The 17,991-nt window shown below is 50.8% G+C and overlaps 1 protein-coding gene across 1 annotated transcript in view; it reads right to left on the reverse strand.

The window, feature by feature from the left end:
• Positions 1-1,430: 1,430 nt before the first annotated feature.
• Positions 1,431-17,991, reverse strand: part of Fa2h (fatty acid 2-hydroxylase) — a 62,502-nt gene continuing 45,941 nt past the window's right edge. Inside the window, exons 3-7 of the mRNA XM_006974089.4 lie at positions 16,833-16,975; positions 15,973-16,079; positions 5,690-5,862; positions 4,278-4,530; positions 1,431-2,839 (exon numbers count right to left, since the gene is read on the reverse strand). Coding sequence (XP_006974151.2) covers positions 2,760-2,839; positions 4,278-4,530; positions 5,690-5,862; positions 15,973-16,079; positions 16,833-16,975 — 756 coding nt within the window. The 3' untranslated portion in view covers positions 1,431-2,759. The remainder of the gene's footprint in view (positions 2,840-4,277; positions 4,531-5,689; positions 5,863-15,972; positions 16,080-16,832; positions 16,976-17,991) is intronic.

The raw sequence follows: 17,991 nt of genomic DNA on the forward strand, positions 1-17,991 counted from the left end.
GCTTAATATTAATTACCAATTGTATGGCCAATGGCTTAAGTTTCTTGCTAGGTAGCTCTTATAATCATTTCTATTAATCTATAAATTGCCACATGGCCATGGCATTGCCAGTCTGCTGGCATCTTGCTGCTCCTTCAGTGGTGGATCTTTCCTTCCTCTCCTTTCTTCTCTCTGTATCTCTGCTGGGATTTCCACATTCCTCTAAGCTGCCTTGCCATAGGCTAATTCAGCTTTTTTTTTTTTTATCAACCAATCAGAGCAACATATATTCACAGCATACAGAAAGACATCCCATAACACCCATGGGTTATTAAAAATAAGTCATGAAGATCAGAGGGAGCATATTGGAGGGGATATGGGAGGGGGAAATGGAGGCTAGATAAGATCATACTTAGTTGTATACATGTATGAAATTTTAAAAAATAAAGAAAAAAATTTCAAAATCCTTTCCCTAGTGGTATATCAAGGTGGATTGTGAGATTGATCCCTTCAGGATGCAGGCAATAAGCAGAGAGGCTGTCTGCAGAGAATTTAAAATCAGTAATAAGACCCAATACAAGGGCAGGTAAAGGACTTGTCATCAAGCCCAATGACCTGAGCTTGATCCCTGGGACCGGTGACAGGCCTCAGACCTTAGCACAACTGACTCCATGGTGGAAGTACCATTCAGGCCGTAAAATCCAGCACGTGGACAGCACCACTTGCCAAAATGAAAACAAGGACCTAATCCATCAAAGTCCACAGGTCTGGGAAAGTCTCTAAATGCATTAACCTTGCTTTTTGGCTTCTGCAGTTCTGCTTCTAGCTAAGTGTTCTTGTTAACTGAGCTGTGTCAACCCGGGATGTGGTTTTGTGTTTCAAAGCTCATCTGAGAAAGGCTTGGGGCTGCACTAGGACCCTGAACACCCAGTGTAGTTGCTGGTCAGCTAATTAAGACTCTCTATTGACTTAAACCTGGGTCTGAGTAGTCTTCTCTGGTGGGTACTTCAGAACAGGGTCATATGGTAGAAAGAGAAAACTGACTCCTGCAAATTGTCCTCTGACCTCCACATGTTCACCATGGTATGCAAGTACACATACATACAAAATTAATAAATAAATATAATAAAGAAAAAATAAAAGCCAAGGTTTTTTTGTTTTTGTTTTTGTTTTTGTTTTTGTGATAGTCTTTCTCTGTGTAGCCCTGGCTGTCCTGGAACTCGCTCTGTAGCCCAGGCTGGCCTCAAACTCAGAGATTTGCCTGCCGCTGCCTCTGTCCCTGCTGGGGTTGAAGGTGTGTGCTACAACACCTGGCCTGCCAGTCAGCTTTTTAGTTCCCACTCCCCAGCAACTTTACACAAGCTGCTCAGTGAAATACCATCTTCCTTCTAGACCATTCCTCTTTCCCCGTCATGACGGGGTCTGTCACCATCAACAAACACTGGCGGATCTTTGTTGGTTTCTTCTCAATGTTTTATTTTTCAAAATATACAATTTATTTACATCTTTATTTCACAACCACAGTTTTGTATATTTATCTCAAAATCTCTAGATAGCTTCACCGTAAACAGCGTAAATCACAGGACCAGTCACACTGCCTCTCTTTAGTCTTTGCACCCACTGGGTTTTTGACAAGTTTCAAGTAGTAATGGCTTGTGGGTAAGAAAGAACAAAAAGGAAGGCAAGATGATTTTATATATATATGTATATATATATATGTATATAAGCTCAACACATAGGATTAGAAAGGGCCATCTGACCAGCTACTTCATTTGAGGTCAGATCAAGAATATTTATGTAATTTATAAATAAGACTTCAGGAGCAGCGAGGGCTCTGGTTACAAGGAAGAATGGTCTCAGGGTGGGGGAGGCAATAAGGCACCACGTGAAAGCCCATGCTGGCTTCAGGAGTCACTGCTGGGAGGGTCCTGAGTTGGGGCAGGCAGCCACCTGTGTAGGTGGAGGCCAAGAATGGCAAGGGCTACGGTGGGGGCTCTCACCAGTGCAGAAACCTCTCCAGCCTCCTTTGGGGAGCAGTTTTGTGGTTTGGGGGCAGAGGGGAGATGGAGAAAGCAGCTGTGGATTCCCAAAGACAAGGGCCAGAGCCCCTGTCAGCCTGGCACCAGATGCCGGCCACCCTCCGGCTTTCTGCCCCGGTAGATAAATGTTGGCTTGCTTCCACTGAGGCAGCTGGTGGTACAGCTGGTATCTGGGGTTGGCAGGGTCCAGGGTGGCTGTCCTGGGGTCTGGGCATGGCCTGTGGGAGGCGTTGCGCTGCCTCTTCTCGGGATAGCCCTTCATTCACTTCTGAACCATCAAACTCTCAAGAAGGAGCAGGAGGGTGAGATGTGGCCACAGGCCTGCACACCATGCTTCTGCTGTGGGCACAGTGGCCCTTCTGCTGCATGGAGAAGCTCCCAGGGAGCCCAGGGTTCTAAGGCACAGGTGGGGTCAGTTTCCTTCATGCCCCTTGGGGTCATTGTCTGGACCCGGAATCAGTACTGAGGGTTGAAGCTTAGGCAGAGGTGCCAATGAGGAGGTCATAATTCTCTGAGAAGGAGCCGGTCCCCAAGGGCCACTTGGCTCTCAAGAGGATGCTCTCCTCACACAGTAAGCCAGAAGGGAAGTCCTGCCTTAAGGTCTCCACCAAGCCCCAGGGCTAGACAGAGCCCATCCTGCCTGGCCAAGCTGATCCCAGCAGGGTTTGGATGGAGGCGGGGGTAGGGCAGGGTGCAGGGGCCAGGACTAGACCGAGGGCAGAACAGAGGGTCTCGGGGCTGTCACTGCATCTTCGGGTGAGATTCCTCTGGTATGAGGGTGTGGAAAAAGTAATCCCACAATTTAGTGCTGATGCCAAACCCTGCAGAGGGAGACACAGGGCAGAAGATAAAGACATTAGAGCAGAAATTAGCGCACAGAGGAATTGACTTGGGTAGGCAGAGCTAGAGGAAACTTCAACATCTGTCCTGCCGCCCCTTCCCAAGGGCCAAACACCTGTGTCTCTATTGTTCCCCAAGATATAGTTGGTGTAACCGCAGATTCCTTCCGCAGCCTGAGTTCCTGGATGGGCCTGGCCCTACCTGTCTTCCCCAACACTGCCCTCCTCAGCTTCTCCCTCTTCCTTGCTGGGTCAAGTTCATTCCTGCCTCAGGGTGCTGCTCCTGGAAGGCCTACTTCCCAGACACTGCCTTCTTTTCATTTGGGTCTCAGCTCCAATGACATCAAGTGACCTTGAATTACCTGATCTAGGGCTTTACGTGCCAGCAAGGGAGTCACAGTGAGCACTTGGCTAATGAGTGCTGGGAGTGGCTAGAGCTTCAGAGGAACTGATTTCTGATTTCCCTCAATTCAAATTAAGTTTTGATGTGCACATATATATTTGACTCAGTTACTAGATAACTCAGAAGTATGTTTGGAGCAACTGATATCTGTGAATCTGTCTTTTTAACTATAGATTTTATTGAAAAACATAGATATAGATCAAGTATTCCTGATGAAAATTTAGCATATGAATTGAGATGTGCTCTCAGTACAAAATAGACAGTATAAGGGAATATAAGAGAGCTCATTAATGCCTTTTATGTTAATTACAAGTTAAGATGGTAATACTTTGACAATATATCATGAAATTTTCTTTTTTCCTTTTTTCCTTTTTTTTTTTTTTTTTTTGATTTTTTTCGAGACAGGGTTTCTCTGTGTAGCTTTGGAGCCTGTTCTGGATCTCGCTCTGTAGACCAGGCTGGCCTCGAACTCACAGAGATCCGCCTGCCTCTGCCTCCCGAGTGCTGGGATCAAAGGTGTGAGCCACCACCGCCTGGCTTCTATTCTTAATTTAGAGTGCACTGCCTTGGTTGTGTATAGTCCTGCTGTGTGTGTGTGTGTGTGTGTGTGTGTGTGTGTGTGTGTGTGTGTGTGTCTTAAAATTACTTTTTTTTTGTTTTCGTTTTGTTTTTTAGAGACAGGGTTTCTCTGTGGTGTTTTGGTGCCTATCCTGGATCTCACCCTGTAGACCAGGCTGGCCTCGAACTCACAGAGATCTGCCTGTCTCAGGCTCTAGAGTGCTGAGTTTAAAGGGGTACACTACCACAGCTAGCCCAATGCTCTCTTGCTTTTTTTTAAAGACACTTATCGCTGTCTGGGACAATCTGTGCCATGTATTAATTCCCATGTCTGCCCCTCTGCATAGCCATCTACACAAATGAGCCCTCGGCGTATGTCCTTCCCCTGAACGGAGACCAGCTCCTAGTTGGGGGCTGAATCTGCCACTCAAAAATAAAGGCTGGGAAGCCCAGCCTTACCTGATTTCTGGTATTCAAAGTGATGCTTGACGTGGTGGGCCTTCATGTTGTACAGGTAGGAGCCCTTGTGTGGTGAGCCAAAGTGCAGATAGTAATGGGTCATGTCATAGAGGACGTAGCCCAGGAGACCCCCTGCAAAGATGATGCCTGCCACGGCCTCTGGCAGGATGAGCCTCAGGAACACATAGAAGAAGGCAATCACTAGAGAGGCTGGCACTGGGGGGAAGACCAGGCGGGAGCCATCAAAGGGTGCCTGTGGACAGAGAGGTGTGGTTATCAGAGGCAGCCCAAGGCTGGTGGCCTATTTGTGGTTGTGGTATGTCATGAGATGCTACTCACGGAGTGGAGCAGCCAGATGTTCCACTGAGGGGAGAGTGACCTGTCCTGGAAAGGCTTGGTATCTTTGTAGCTTTGGGACAGGCAGGTCAACATGCCTGAAAGACCCAGAGAACGTATCCTTCTTCTTATTTACTAGCCAGGATGGGACTTGGCAAACTGCCCAAGGACACACCATGCTCCTGAGATCACTTGGGTTCTGGAACTTATTAGCTGCCAGACGGGAGTCCTGACCTCATCTACCAAGCCCTTTGCTAGAGGGACTTTCTGGAGTCATGTGGGAGAGCCAAACATCAGTAACCTGGGTCAATACAGTCTGTGGTGAGAGGAGCCTAGGAGTGGACTATGACATTCCCCTTCCCCATTTCTCAATTGGAAGCATCTTTGTTGAAGATGGTTTACAGTGAGCCAGAGAACCAGAGCCTAAGCCGTTGGCTCTTGACCCTCAAAGGAAGAGGGAGGGTTACTCTGTTCCTTAGTCTCCCCAAGCTTCAGTCTCCACTGTGGGATAGGAGCACCACCTTCAGAAGACAACCTTTACAAGGGCGAGGGTTTTTGTCTGCTTTGTCCACTGAAATCTAGTACGAGACCTGCAGTATTCAAAGAACATGACTGGGTCAATGAATGAGTTGTAAGCATCAAAGATGATGATGAACTTGGGTGGTGTATAGACGGCAGTGTTAATAATCATGGTGTGTGCATAACACGAGAGTATGTACGTATGGTACTCATATTGCCCCTCCCTGGCTCAGATGAGAATGTCCAGCCCAGTTACCCCTCTGAGTAACCACAAACATCTTCCGTGTCCATCACTCCAAGCCCAGAACTGGATTCTCAGGAAGACTCATGGGAGCTGGCGATAGCTGCAGGGCTTTCTGGAGCTGGCTGCGTGTGCTGGGCCCGGAGCCGGCTGCGTGTGCTGGGCCCGGAACCGGCTGCGTGTGCTGGGCCCGGAGCCGGCTGCGTGTGCAGGACCCGGAGCCGGCTGCGTGGGCTGGGCCCGGAGCCGGCTGCGTGTGCTGGGCCCGGAGCCGGCTGCGTGTGCTGGGCCCGGAGCGGGACCCAATACTGCTCACCTTGTGGTGCTGGCCGTGCATGACAAAGTGCAGCATGATGAGGTAATGGCTGTCGCTGGGGGGCTTCATGTGGAACAGGAAACGGTGGATGACATACTCCATGAGGGTCCAGAAGAGCATGCCCAACACAAAGAGGCCTGGGAACATGGACTTGGGTACCGCCACTGAGTAATCTGCGGCGGAGCCAGAGAGATGCACAGGGTTGATGAATGCCATGCACACACCCCGGCTAACTTGGCTGTCGCTGCCCTCTGCCTAGTAGCTATGGGCGGCACCACTGAAGAGCCCTATGGTAACGGGGGAGGGAAGCTGTGAGAATCTACAGTGGGCTTGGGAAAGGTTCTTTTTTTTTTGGTTTTTCGAGACAGGGTTTCTCTGTGTAGCTTTGCACCTTTCCTGGAACTCGCTTTGGAGACCAGGCTGGCCTCGAACTCACAGAGATCCGCCTGCCTCTGCCTCCCGAGTGCTGGGATTAAAGGCGTGTGCCACCACCGCCCGGTGGGAAAGGTTCTTTACTAGAGCGAAGGGACTACTGATCAGAGAGCCAAGGTTTTCCTAATGGGGGCTGCAGGAGGTACAGCTTTGGCTGAGTGCTGAGTCTCTACCTAGAAGAGGGTAACTCAGTGGCATGGGGGAAGGGAAGGAGACCATCTCGAAAGAGCTGTCAGAGCCAGCAGTCACTGATAGAAGGAATGAACAGGTGCAGACTGTGTGCATGGGAGGGGATGGACAGGAAGGACAGGAAAACCTAAATACAGAGAGGTCAATAGATTTGAAATCATAGGATCTGAGGAAAACTAGCAGCCTGGATGGAGGTGGGAGGCTGTGCAGGTGTAGTCATGTGTGTGTGTGGATGGAGGTGGAAGGCTGTGCAGGTGTAGTCATGTGTGTGTGGAGGTGCAAGGCTGTGCAGGTGTAGTCATGTGTGTGTGGATGGAGGTGGAAGGCTGTGCAGGTGTAGTCGTGTGTGTGTGTGGATGGAGGTGGAAGGCTGTGCAGGTGTAGTCATGTGTGTGATGGAGGTGGAAGGCTGTGCAGGTGTAGTCATGTGTGTGGATGGAGGTGCAAGGCTGTGCGGGTGTAGTCATGTGTGTGTGTGTAGGTGGAAGGCTGTGCAGGTGTAGTCATGTGTGTGTGGATGGAGGGGAAGGCTGTGCAGGTGTAGTCATGTGTGTGTGTGGATGGAGGTGGAAGGCTGTGCAGGTGTAGTCATGTGTGTGTGGATGGAGGGGAAGGCTGTGCAGGTGTAGTCATGTGTGTGTGTGGATGGAGGTGGAAGGCTGTGCAGGTGTAGTCATGTGTGTGTGGATGGAGGTGGAAGGCTGTGCAGGTGTAGTCATGTGTGATGGAGGTGGAAGGCTGTGCAGGTGTAGTCGTGTGTGATGGAGGTGGAAGGCTGTGCAGGTGTAGTCGTGTGTGTGTGGATGGAGGGGAAGGCTGTGCAGGTGCAGTCATGTGTGTGTGGATGGAGGTGGAAGGCTGTGCAGGTGTAGTCATGTGTGTGTGGATGGAGGGGAAGGCTGTGCAGGTGTAGTCATGTGTGTGTGGATGGAGGTGGAAGGCTGTACAGGTGTAGCTGTGTGTGTGTGGATGGAGGTGGAAGGCTGTGCAGGTGTAGTCATGTGTGTGTGGATGGAGGTGGAAGTCTGTGCAGGTGTAGTCATGTGTGTGTGGATGGAGGTGGAAGGCTGTGCAGGTGTAGTCATGTGTGGATGGAGGTGGGAGGCTGTGCAGGTGTAGTCATGTGTGTGGATGGAGGTGGAAGGCTGTGCAGGTGCAGTCATGTGTGTGTGGATGGAGGTGGAAGGCTGTGCAGGTGCAGTCATGTGTGTGTGGAGGTGGAAGGCTGTGCAGGTGTAGTCATGTGTGGATGGAGGTGGGAGGCTGTGCAGGTGTAGTCATGTGTGGATGGAGGTGCAAGGCTGTGCAGGTGTAGTCATGTGTGTGGATGGAGGTGCAAGGCTGTGCAGGTGTAGTCATGTGTGTGTGGATGGAGGTGGAAGGCTGTGCAGGTGTAGTCATGTGTGTGATGGAGGTGGAAGGCTGTGCAGGTGTAGTCATGTGTGGATGGAGATGGAAGGCTGTGCAGGTGTAGTCATGTGTGTGATGGAGGTGGAAGGCTGTGCAGGTGTAGTCATGTGTGGATGGAGGTGGAAGGCTGTGCAGGTGTAGTCATGTGTGTGATGGAGGTGGAAGGCTGTGCAGGTGTAGTCATGTGTGTGTGGAGGTGGAAGGCTGTGCAGGTGTAGTCATGTGTGTGTGTGGAGGTGGAAGGCTGTGCAGGTGCAGTCATGTGTGTGTGTGGAGGTGGAAGGCTGTGCAGGTGTAGTCATGTGTGTGTGGATGGAGGTGGAAGGCTGTGCAGGTGTAGTCATGTGTGTGATGGAGGTGGAAGGCTGTGCAGGTGTAGTCATGTGTGGATGGAGGTGGAAGACTGTGCAGGTGCAGTCATGTGTGTGGATGGAGGGGAAGGCTGTGCAGGTGTAGTCATGTGTGTGATGGAGGTGGAAGGCTGTGCAGGTGCAGTCATGTGTGTGTGGATGGAGGTGGAAGGCTGTGCAGGTGTAGTCATGTGTGTGTGGATGGAGGTGGAAGGCTGTGCAGGTGTAGTCATGTGTGGATGGAGGTGGAAGGCTGTGCAGGTGTAGTCATGTGTGTGTGGATGGAGGTGGAAGGCTGTGCAGGTGTAGTCATGTGTGTGTGTGTGGAGGTGGAAGGCTGTGCAGGTGTAGTCATGTGTGTGGATGGAGGTGGAAGGCTGTGCAGGTGCAGTCATGTGTGTGTGGATGGAGGTGGAAGGCTGTGCAGGTGCAGTCATGTGTGTGTGGAGGTGCAAGGCTGTGCAGGTGTAGTCATGTGTGGATGGAGGTGGGAGGCTGTGCAGGTGTAGTCATGTGTGGATGGAGGTGCAAGGCTGTGCAGGTGTAGTCATGTGTGTGGATGGAGGTGCAAGGCTGTGCAGGTGTAGTCATGTGTGTGTGGATGGAGGTGGAAGGCTGTGCAGGTGTAGTCATGTGTGTGATGGAGGTGGAAGGCTGTGCAGGTGTAGTCATGTGTGGATGGAGATGGAAGGCTGTGCAGGTGTAGTCATGTGTGTGATGGAGGTGGAAGGCTGTGCAGGTGTAGTCATGTGTGGATGGAGGTGGAAGGCTGTGCAGGTGTAGTCATGTGTGTGATGGAGGTGGAAGGCTGTGCAGGTGTAGTCATGTGTGTGTGGAGGTGGAAGGCTGTGCAGGTGTAGTCATGTGTGTGTGTGGAGGTGGAAGGCTGTGCAGGTGCAGTCATGTGTGTGTGTGGAGGTGGAAGGCTGTGCAGGTGTAGTCATGTGTGTGTGGATGGAGGTGGAAGGCTGTGCAGGTGTAGTCATGTGTGTGATGGAGGTGGAAGGCTGTGCAGGTGTAGTCATGTGTGGATGGAGGTGGAAGACTGTGCAGGTGCAGTCATGTGTGTGGATGGAGGGGAAGGCTGTGCAGGTGTAGTCATGTGTGTGATGGAGGTGGAAGGCTGTGCAGGTGCAGTCATGTGTGTGTGGATGGAGGTGGAAGGCTGTGCAGGTGTAGTCATGTGTGTGTGGATGGAGGTGGAAGGCTGTGCAGGTGTAGTCATGTGTGGATGGAGGTGGAAGGCTGTGCAGGTGTAGTCATGTGTGTGTGGATGGAGGTGGAAGGCTGTGCAGGTGTAGTCATGTGTGTGTGGAGGTGGAAGGCTGTGCAGGTGTAGTCATGTGTGTGTGTGTGGAGGTGGAAGGCTGTGCAGGTGTAGTCATGTGTGTGTGTGTGGAGGTGGAAGGCTGTGCAGGTGTATTCATGTGTGTGTGTGTGTGTGTGGAGGTGGAAGGCTGTACAGGTGTAGTCATGTGTGTGTGGATGGAGGTGGAAGGCTGTGCAGGTGTAGTCATGTGTGTGTGTGTGGAGGTGGAAGGCTGTGCAGGTGCAGTCATGTGTGGATGGAGGTGGAAGACTGTGCAGGTGTAGTCATGTGTGTGTGGATGGAGGTGGAAGGCTGTGCAGGTGTAGTCATGTGTGTGTGTGTGGAGGTGGAAGGCTGTACAGGTGTAGTCATGTGTGTGATGGAGGTGGAAGGCTGTGCAGGTGTAATCATGTGTGTGTGTGGAGGTGGAAGGCTGTGCAGGTGTAGTCATGTGTGTGTGTGTAGGTGGAAGGCTGTGCAGGTGTAGTCATGTGTGGATGGAGGTGGAAGGCTGTGCAGGTGTAGTCATGTGTGTGTGTGTGGAGGTGGAAGGCTGTGCAGGTGTAGTCATGTGTGGATGGAGGTGGAAGGCTGTGCAGGTGTAGTCATGTGTGTGTGGATGGAGGTGGAAGGCTGTGCAGGTGTAGTCATGTGTGGATGGAGGTGGAAGGCTGTGCAGGTGTAGTCATGTGTGTGGATGGAGGTGGAAGGCTGTGCAGGTGTAGTCATGTGTGTGTGTGTGGAGGTGGAAGGCTGTGCAGGTGTAGTCATGTGTGGATGGAGGTGTAAGGCTGTGCAGGTGTAGTCATGTGTGTGTGGATGGAGGTGGAAGGCTGTGCAGGTGTAGTCATGTGTGTGTGGATGGAGGTGGAAGGCTGTGCAGGTGTAGTCATGTGTGTGTGTGTGGAGGTGGAAGGCTGTGCAGGTGTAGTCATGTGTGTGTGGATGGAGGTGGAAGGCTGTGCAGGTGTAGTCATGTGTGTGTGTGTGGAGGTGGAAGGCTGTGCAGGTGTAGTCATGTGTGGATGGAGGTGTAAGGCTGTGCAGGTGTAGTCATGTGTGTGGATGGAGGGGAAGGCTGTGCAGGTGCAGTCATGTGTGTGTGTAGATGGAGGTGGGAAGGCTGTGCACATATCTTCAAGGTCAACGTCTTTGAGATCCAGCCCTTTGATGACACCTTGCAGTTTTTCCTGCTCTCATTTTTTATCTCTAGGTGACATCTATTCTAATCCAGTCTGCTCCTGTCTGGTTTCCTCCATGTCTTTCTCTTTTTCTTGGCTTTGCCTTTTGTGATGTTTAATTTTCATTGTCAGCCTGACTGGAGTTAACATCTTTATGGAAACACACCTCTGTGTGTTTCTGTGAGTCTGTTTCCAGAAACATTTAACCTGAACAGGGAAGAGCTAACCTGAATATGGGTCACAGTATCTCCTGGCCTGACATCCTGGACTTGAATAAAAAGGTAGGCGTGAGCTGAGCAGAATCCCCGACTGCTGGTCTGATGTGACCAGCTGATTTGTGTTCTGCCCGCAGACTTCTCAGCCTTGATGGACCGGTCCCAGACTGGGTGCCCAGCCAAGCCCTTCCTTTGAGTTGCATTTGCCAGACAGTTGGTCACAGTAAAATAAAAATTATAATCCCCCTCCTCACAAGTTACTGCTGTAGCTATACTCTCTCTTAAAAAAACAACAACACAGCCTTATTAAGATAGAATGCTTAAGCTGAGCACAGTGGTGCACACCTGTAATCCAGTAATTGGGAGGCTGAGGCAGAAGGGCCATTAGTTCAAAACCAGTTTGGGCTACACAGTGAGAGCCTCTCTCTCTCTCATTCATATATATACATATACTTGTACCATATACTTGTACCATATGAAGATACAGCTCAGTGGTTTTTAGCAAATTTGGAGTTGTGTGCCCATTGTCATTCAGGAGATGGGACTGGATGTCCCTTCTCAGGCTCAACTGTGGAAGCTGCGCCTCTGGCCCTCCAAATGCTCTACTTGATAACTAATTTTAATCACAGGCTGGCAACCCCCAGATCTGCACGTCCACCCCACCTTCAGCTGGCCACTTGCCACCATGTGTCTCCACAGGGTGTACACAGGACCCCAGAGCTAACCCTTCCCAAATGAAGCTAACTACCTTCCTTTTTCTTTGGGCCCCACCTCTCCAGGCTGCTCACTGGGCCTTCTCCTCTGGGAATACTCACACGTTACCAAAGCCTTTGGGGGTCTGCCTTCCCCACATCCAGTAGTCACCAAGACCTGTCACCTCCACCCACTTCAGATCTCTTTGCAAATAAAAGGAGCCAGAGGCAAGGGCCACAGAGTGCGAGTGCCTGATTCCGTTTATGTGAAAGTTCAGAACAAGTACATGCTTGGTCATAGAAAGCAGAGTGGGGGTCACTGTGAGGAGGAGGATGGAGAATGGGGAGAAACTGCTCATCTGGTCTGAGTTTACTTCGGAGGTGACGGAAGGACTTGGAACTAGATAGAGATGGTGCCAGAACTAAAAGCCACTGTGTTATTCGAGTTAAAATGGCTAGTTTTATGATGTGTGAATCTTACCACGTTTGCATTTTGTCTGCTTATCTATTATTGAGATAGCCTCCCCACGGCATACGGCTAAAGCAATGGCATGCAGGGAAGAGGAATATATCTTTGTTTTTCTCTACAGCCTCTTGTACCGCCATGCCCAATCTGTAACTTAAATCCACTTGTCTATCCATCTGTCCATCCATCTCAGTTCACTACTTTTCTTTCTAGATATTTCTCTCTCTCTCTCTCTCTCTCTCTCTCTCTCTCTCTCTCTCTCTCTCTCTCTCTCTCTCTCTCTCTGTGTGTGTGTGAAGGTGCTCAAGAAGACTGGAGGTATCTGACCTTCTGGAGCTGGAATTACAGAAAGGTCATCAGCCCCTGACATGGGTGCCGGGAACTGAACTCAAGTCCTCTGCAAGAGCAGTACATGCTCTTTAACTGCTGCGCCATCTCTGCAACCCCGGTTCTCTGTTCCAAATCCCTCTATCTTACTACCTTTCAGGCCCCCGGGCAGTCTCAGGCCTCCACTCCTGCTTCTATACCTCGTTAAACCATTCAGGGATACCTCATGGCCAGTAAACAAAGTCTAGTCCCCCCCAAACACAATGTCCCATGTCCCTCGAGTTTTGATCTTCTAGATATGTCACCTACAGGGGCCAAATCAAACCACCAGTGGCTCCTTCCGTGTGCCATGCCATTTTCTCCCGCACATACAAATTTGCTAATGTTCTGCCCTGGAGTCCCTCTGCCTTTCTTGTCCTTGGGGATCTAGTCCACATGGCCCTGACATTTGTCTTCTCCCACTCTGGCTGGCTTGTGCATCTTGCTCTGCCCCCTGGTACCACCCTGAAGCACTAGGAACTGTAATGTCATTGATTCTTTGCCCCCAGCTTGGAGATAAGGTTTTTCTTTTCTTTCTTTCTCTCTTTTTTCTTTTTCTTTTTTTGTTGTTTTTTTGAGATAGGGTTTCTCTGTGTAGCTTTGCGCCTTCCCTGAACTCACTCTGTAGCCCAGGCTGGCGAGATAAGGCTTTTCTATAAGTAAGCTCTTCTTTATGTGTCCAGTTTAACATGACAGGCTCACACTTATCAGGAGAGAAATGGTAGATAAAGCTCCTGGAGGTTTGTGCCTGGATGAAACTGGATCTGTGCCACCCTAGGAGCAGACCAGGCTCAGAGGGAAGCAGCTTTGAGAGGTACCTCGGAAGGGCCCAGGTGATCTGTACACTGCAGGCAGGCCCAGGACCAATGGCCACGGGGGCTGCTGTGGAAGGGAGAAAGCCTGGGCAGGTGGGAAGCAGGAGTGACCACTAGATTTTGGGCCAGAGTCAGGCCATACCCCATTCTGACAAACGGCTCCAGGTGAATTTCTAGGTGCCTGGGAATGACCCCTCTCCTGGGAGCGAACATGAGCTGCAGCTCCAACTGGATCTCATGTGCTGCGTTCCTCTCCGGAAGCCGCTGTCCCTCTTGAGCTTGCACTACCCCCCGGCACCCTAGCTCTTCTGCATTCATTCTAGGGCATTATTTGTCCAGTAGCTGCAATGGGACCCCGCTGAGTGTCCCTTCACCTCGCTTTAAGAGTTCTTATTTGCTCTGCCTGTGACCTGTGCCTTGCATGGTGATCTGCAGGAGGAGGAATGCATGAGGCAATGTGTCTCTCATGCCACTGTTGCTGGCATTGCGGCCCCAGCTTCCCAGCCTGCCACACTGGACCTTTATCACACAGGCACGTTTTGGCCGTCTGCAGAGGCCTGTGGTGCTGTGGAGCCCTCAAATCACTGCCCTTGCCGTGGAGAACAGCCCTTTCCTATAGGTCAAGCCTCCACCCGCCTCCTCACCCCAGCATCGCCTAGTCTGCCCATGGGGGGCCGGAGCTGGTACCGAGTGGCATCTCTGGAGGAATCCAGCAGAGGGACCTGGGCCAAAGCTTTAGCGTCCCCTTCCCCCTCTGGCTACCAGCCCCGGCGGCCCTGCCTCTGTTGGTGATTGTTAGGGGAGTGCTGGGCAGACAGTGGGCGATTCAGTGAGCAGGCCTCTGAGCAACAAGCCCTGTGCTGTGCCTGAGCTATTCAGCGTGGGCCGAAAAGGGTAACTGTGGCTCGTGGGGTGTGCACGGTAACCCTCTGGGCTCTGGGCTGGGTTGCAGGGGCACTTCCCACGGCGTGCCCATCCCCCACCCCATCTTGGGTGAGGCCGATAAACCGAGGGCCCCAATGTTGTGGGAGGCCCTTGACTAGCTGTCCTCAGGGGATGTACGAAGAAGAGAAGCCTCTGTGTGTGGAGGAAGAAGCCTCTCTGTCTGGTGCATGTCAGGAAACAAACTGTGATCAGATGAGGGAAGCAATATCCCCAGACAGTACCCTAAGGTGCCAGGTAGATTACTTGAGATGTTGTGCAAGAGAAGAGGCATGTGCCTGGAGACTGAGGTAAGCTGAGTCTGTGAGCCGAGATGGCAGAGTGGCCACTCTGAAAAACCCAGTTCTGCATGTTCTTTGGATAATAGCCCATGCCAAACTCTGTCTGTCTCCTGTCCCCTCACTGAAAGCTGGGGGTGGGGGCAGTTGGTTTCCACATCCTAGGCCATATGGCCCTGAATGACTCATTTACCTTTTCCAGGCTCTATGTTGTGTGTTCATTTGTGTGTGTGAATGCCCATATGTCTGCAGGTATGTGTGCATACACGTACAGACCAGAGGACAATCTCGGGTGTTGTTCCTCCTCAAGAGCCAGCCACTTTGTTTTTTGAGACAGGGTCTCTCACTGGAACTTGAGGCTGACCAATTAGGCTAGAATGGCTGGCCAGTGAAGGCTGGGGACCCATCGGTCTCTATCTCCTGAGCTGGGGGATTACAAGTGCTCACCACCAAGCCTGGATGTCTATATAGATGCTGGGATCAAACTCAGGTTCTCATGCTTGTGAAGCAATTGCTTTACCAACTGAGTTATCTCCCAGTCCCTCATCTCAGAAGAAGACCTGGAAGATAACATTGCATGCACTTAACCATGTACTATGTGATGTTTTTACACATGTATACCTTCTGGAATAACTATGCTTCCTCAACTCTGAGAGGGGACAGCAAATGCCTTTCCCATGGGGCTGCTGGGAGGAGTCTCAGGAAAGTACGCCATCTGGCACATGCTCCACACTAAGTAGAGGGGATCAGGTGTCACTGCCAGGTCAGCTTCTATTGTGTGGCCCTTAGCTTTGAAGATGGTCCATGGTGCTTGCCTATCTTTTTCCCAAGTTCTCCTCCAATCTGTGATGTGAACATGGACTTATCTACATGTAGCTGTGCCACCTGATAATACCGATTCCATCTATCTATCTATCTATCTATCTATCTATCCATCCATCCATCCACCCACCCACCCACCCACCCATCCATCCATCCATCCATCCATCCATCCATCCATCCATTCATTCATCCATCTATTATACTAGAGACTCATTATATAGCCCTGGTTAGCCTTGGTTAGCCTTGGACATGCTATGGTAGATGAGGCTGGCCTTCAGCTTACAGTAACTAATTCCTTTGCCTTTGTTCTTGAAGTGCTAGCATTACACGTGTATCCACCATCCCTGGCCTTCACGTAGTCTCTCAATGAGGAGTTCTAGGCTGTACATTCTCTGTTATTTGAACTGAGACAGGGCCTCACTGTACAGCCCTGGCTGCCCTGGGCCTGCTAATGTATGTAAGGATAGCCTCCACTTGTAATGATCTTCCTGTCTCCATCTCCCAAGGATGACAGTACTCCAGGAGGGGAAGTGCCACACCTAGAACATTCTCTGGGCTTAATCTCAGAAGTTCTCTTCCTCTGTCTTTTTGTTGCTAAGAACGTGAGGATATGGCTGTTTAGCGTCTGTTCATGTGCTGCTCACTTGTGTATCCACGGGGTTGGGGAGGACAACTTTTTCTACGCTAAGCCTCACTTTGACCTGTGTGTGGTGTGGTTTCTCTATCCCCATAGAAGCGTAAGACTACAGGGAACTCGGTTTCCTGCCCTCAAGACCCACGGGGCAATTCGGGAAGAAGCCGGTCTGTTGGCATTACCTGTTGTGAACGATGCGAAGAGCCGGGTGTTGTCCTGGCTCAGGGTTCGGTAGTAGGACCAGCTGAGGTACAGCACCAGGGGCACCCAGATGATGGGGACACTATACCTGCAGGACGGCCATCAGGGTGAGAGAGAGAGAGATGCATGGGAGGCGGGGAGGGGACAACAGGGCCCAGCTCCTCTGAGGCACACATTTTAACTACAGAGCAAACGGGGTGGATGTCAAAGCACGCGCAGAAAGTATGTGGAGAGCAGTGGTCAAAAGGCACGATGTCGTGAGGATCAGGGGAAAAGAAAAGAGAAGCTGTGAGTCCATCTGCCACCCTCTGCCCCCTCCCCCTCTGGTTTTTTGAGACAGGGTTTCTTTGCATAGCTTTGTCTATCCTGGAAGACCAGGCTGGCCTCAAACTCACAGAGTTCCATCTGCCTCTGCCTCCCCAGTTCTTAGATTAAAGGCCTGTACCACCATCACCTGGCCTGACCCTGTCATCTTGAGATGAATCACTGGCAGAAAAGATTACGGGGTACCATGACCACTGACTCTGGACAGCTATATAGACACTGCCCTCTTGTGGCAGGGGGAACTAATTGCAGGGAAAATTGTTAGTGTGCATTAAAGGCTTCTAACCCTACATAGGAGTCTGGAAAAAAATCAGGCACAGGCACATGGTAGGATGTTACCCAGATAGTAGATAAAACCACATGCAGGAATTGATTATGGCTACAGCCTGTCCCCCTCTCCCCAAGAATTTACAATATATCCTTTATTTTAAGGAGGAACTCAACTACTCCCTCCCCTTCTACATTTTAGTGGTGCTACCAGCAGAGAGGCCCAGCTCAGACCCTGCAGAGTACTCACCAGACAGTCTTGGAGAAAGCCTCAATGAGGTCAGAGTGGAAGAGGCGAATGGGCCTGGCCACCGGCTGGTGAACCCACTCATCATACTTCTCTCCCAAGTGGCCCACCTGCCACAGGAGAGGCTTCTGCCAGTCCACCAGGTCCTGCAAGAGACGGATTGGACCGTTGATATTCATACTTCTGGTACCCATTTCCACATCTCTCGGTGATGGTATCCTATGCTCTAGCACCATCTCAGCTCATGTGGTATGTGTGGAGCTACATACACAGTGGCTTTGGGGAGGGAAATCCAGATCTGACTACATTGCCCCTTCCGGCCCCGGATGTGGAATCCAGATCAGGCCCAGGGCCTAAGCTTGCTTGAACCAAGAGCCATCAGATACCTGTTCCTCCCACTGGAGTTGCTAAGTTGGTGGAGTCCAGACTTGCCAGCAGAGCCCAACTAGTGACCCAGAGAGCATAGAGTGTGGCCAAACCAAGAGCTAGGTAGGTTGAAACCTGGTAATGATGTCTGAGAGCCCATGCTGGACTCTACATACACAAGAACCAATAGATTCTGAATCACCAGGGGTTGCATCATAAATGGAGGCCCCTTTTCCTCCACCGCAGACTTTCTTCTTGGTGTTGGCCTGGATAATTCATTCATCTATTCATTCAAATAATCATTCACTCAATCATTTGCTTAACGTTAGATTTTTGTGTATTTTGATTTTTGCGAGTGTGCATATCGGTGTGCTAGGTGCTGGAAAGAATCAACAGGTGTGTAGAAGACCACTTTTGTTTCACACAGCTTAGTGCTTAGAGACTCTAGAGTCAGTCCTGGGTTCAAATCCTGGTTCTACCACTCACTGCTTGACTTTGGGGGAAATTGTTTGAACTTTCTGAAACCCAGTCCCCTCAGCTATAAAGCAGGTAATAACGACACCAGTGGAAGGCATTCAGTAGGAGTAAGCACCCTAAGCAAGACAGTTTAGTGCTGACTCAAGGGTGCCACAATTCAGAGGCAAGAGGATCGCCACAAATGATCAGATCTAGAGTAAGCAAGACTTTGAACATGGTCTGGGGTTTGCTCACCAACATGGAAGATTTGGCTAGGTGGGGGAGGGTAACAACAGGGAGCATGGGTGCAGACGCAGGGGTGGAAACAACTGTGGTCCAT

This window comes from Peromyscus maniculatus, chromosome 5 (genome assembly GCF_049852395.1).
Source record: "Peromyscus maniculatus bairdii isolate BWxNUB_F1_BW_parent chromosome 5, HU_Pman_BW_mat_3.1, whole genome shotgun sequence".
In the NCBI taxonomy this organism is placed as follows: Eukaryota; Metazoa; Chordata; class Mammalia; order Rodentia; family Cricetidae; genus Peromyscus; species Peromyscus maniculatus.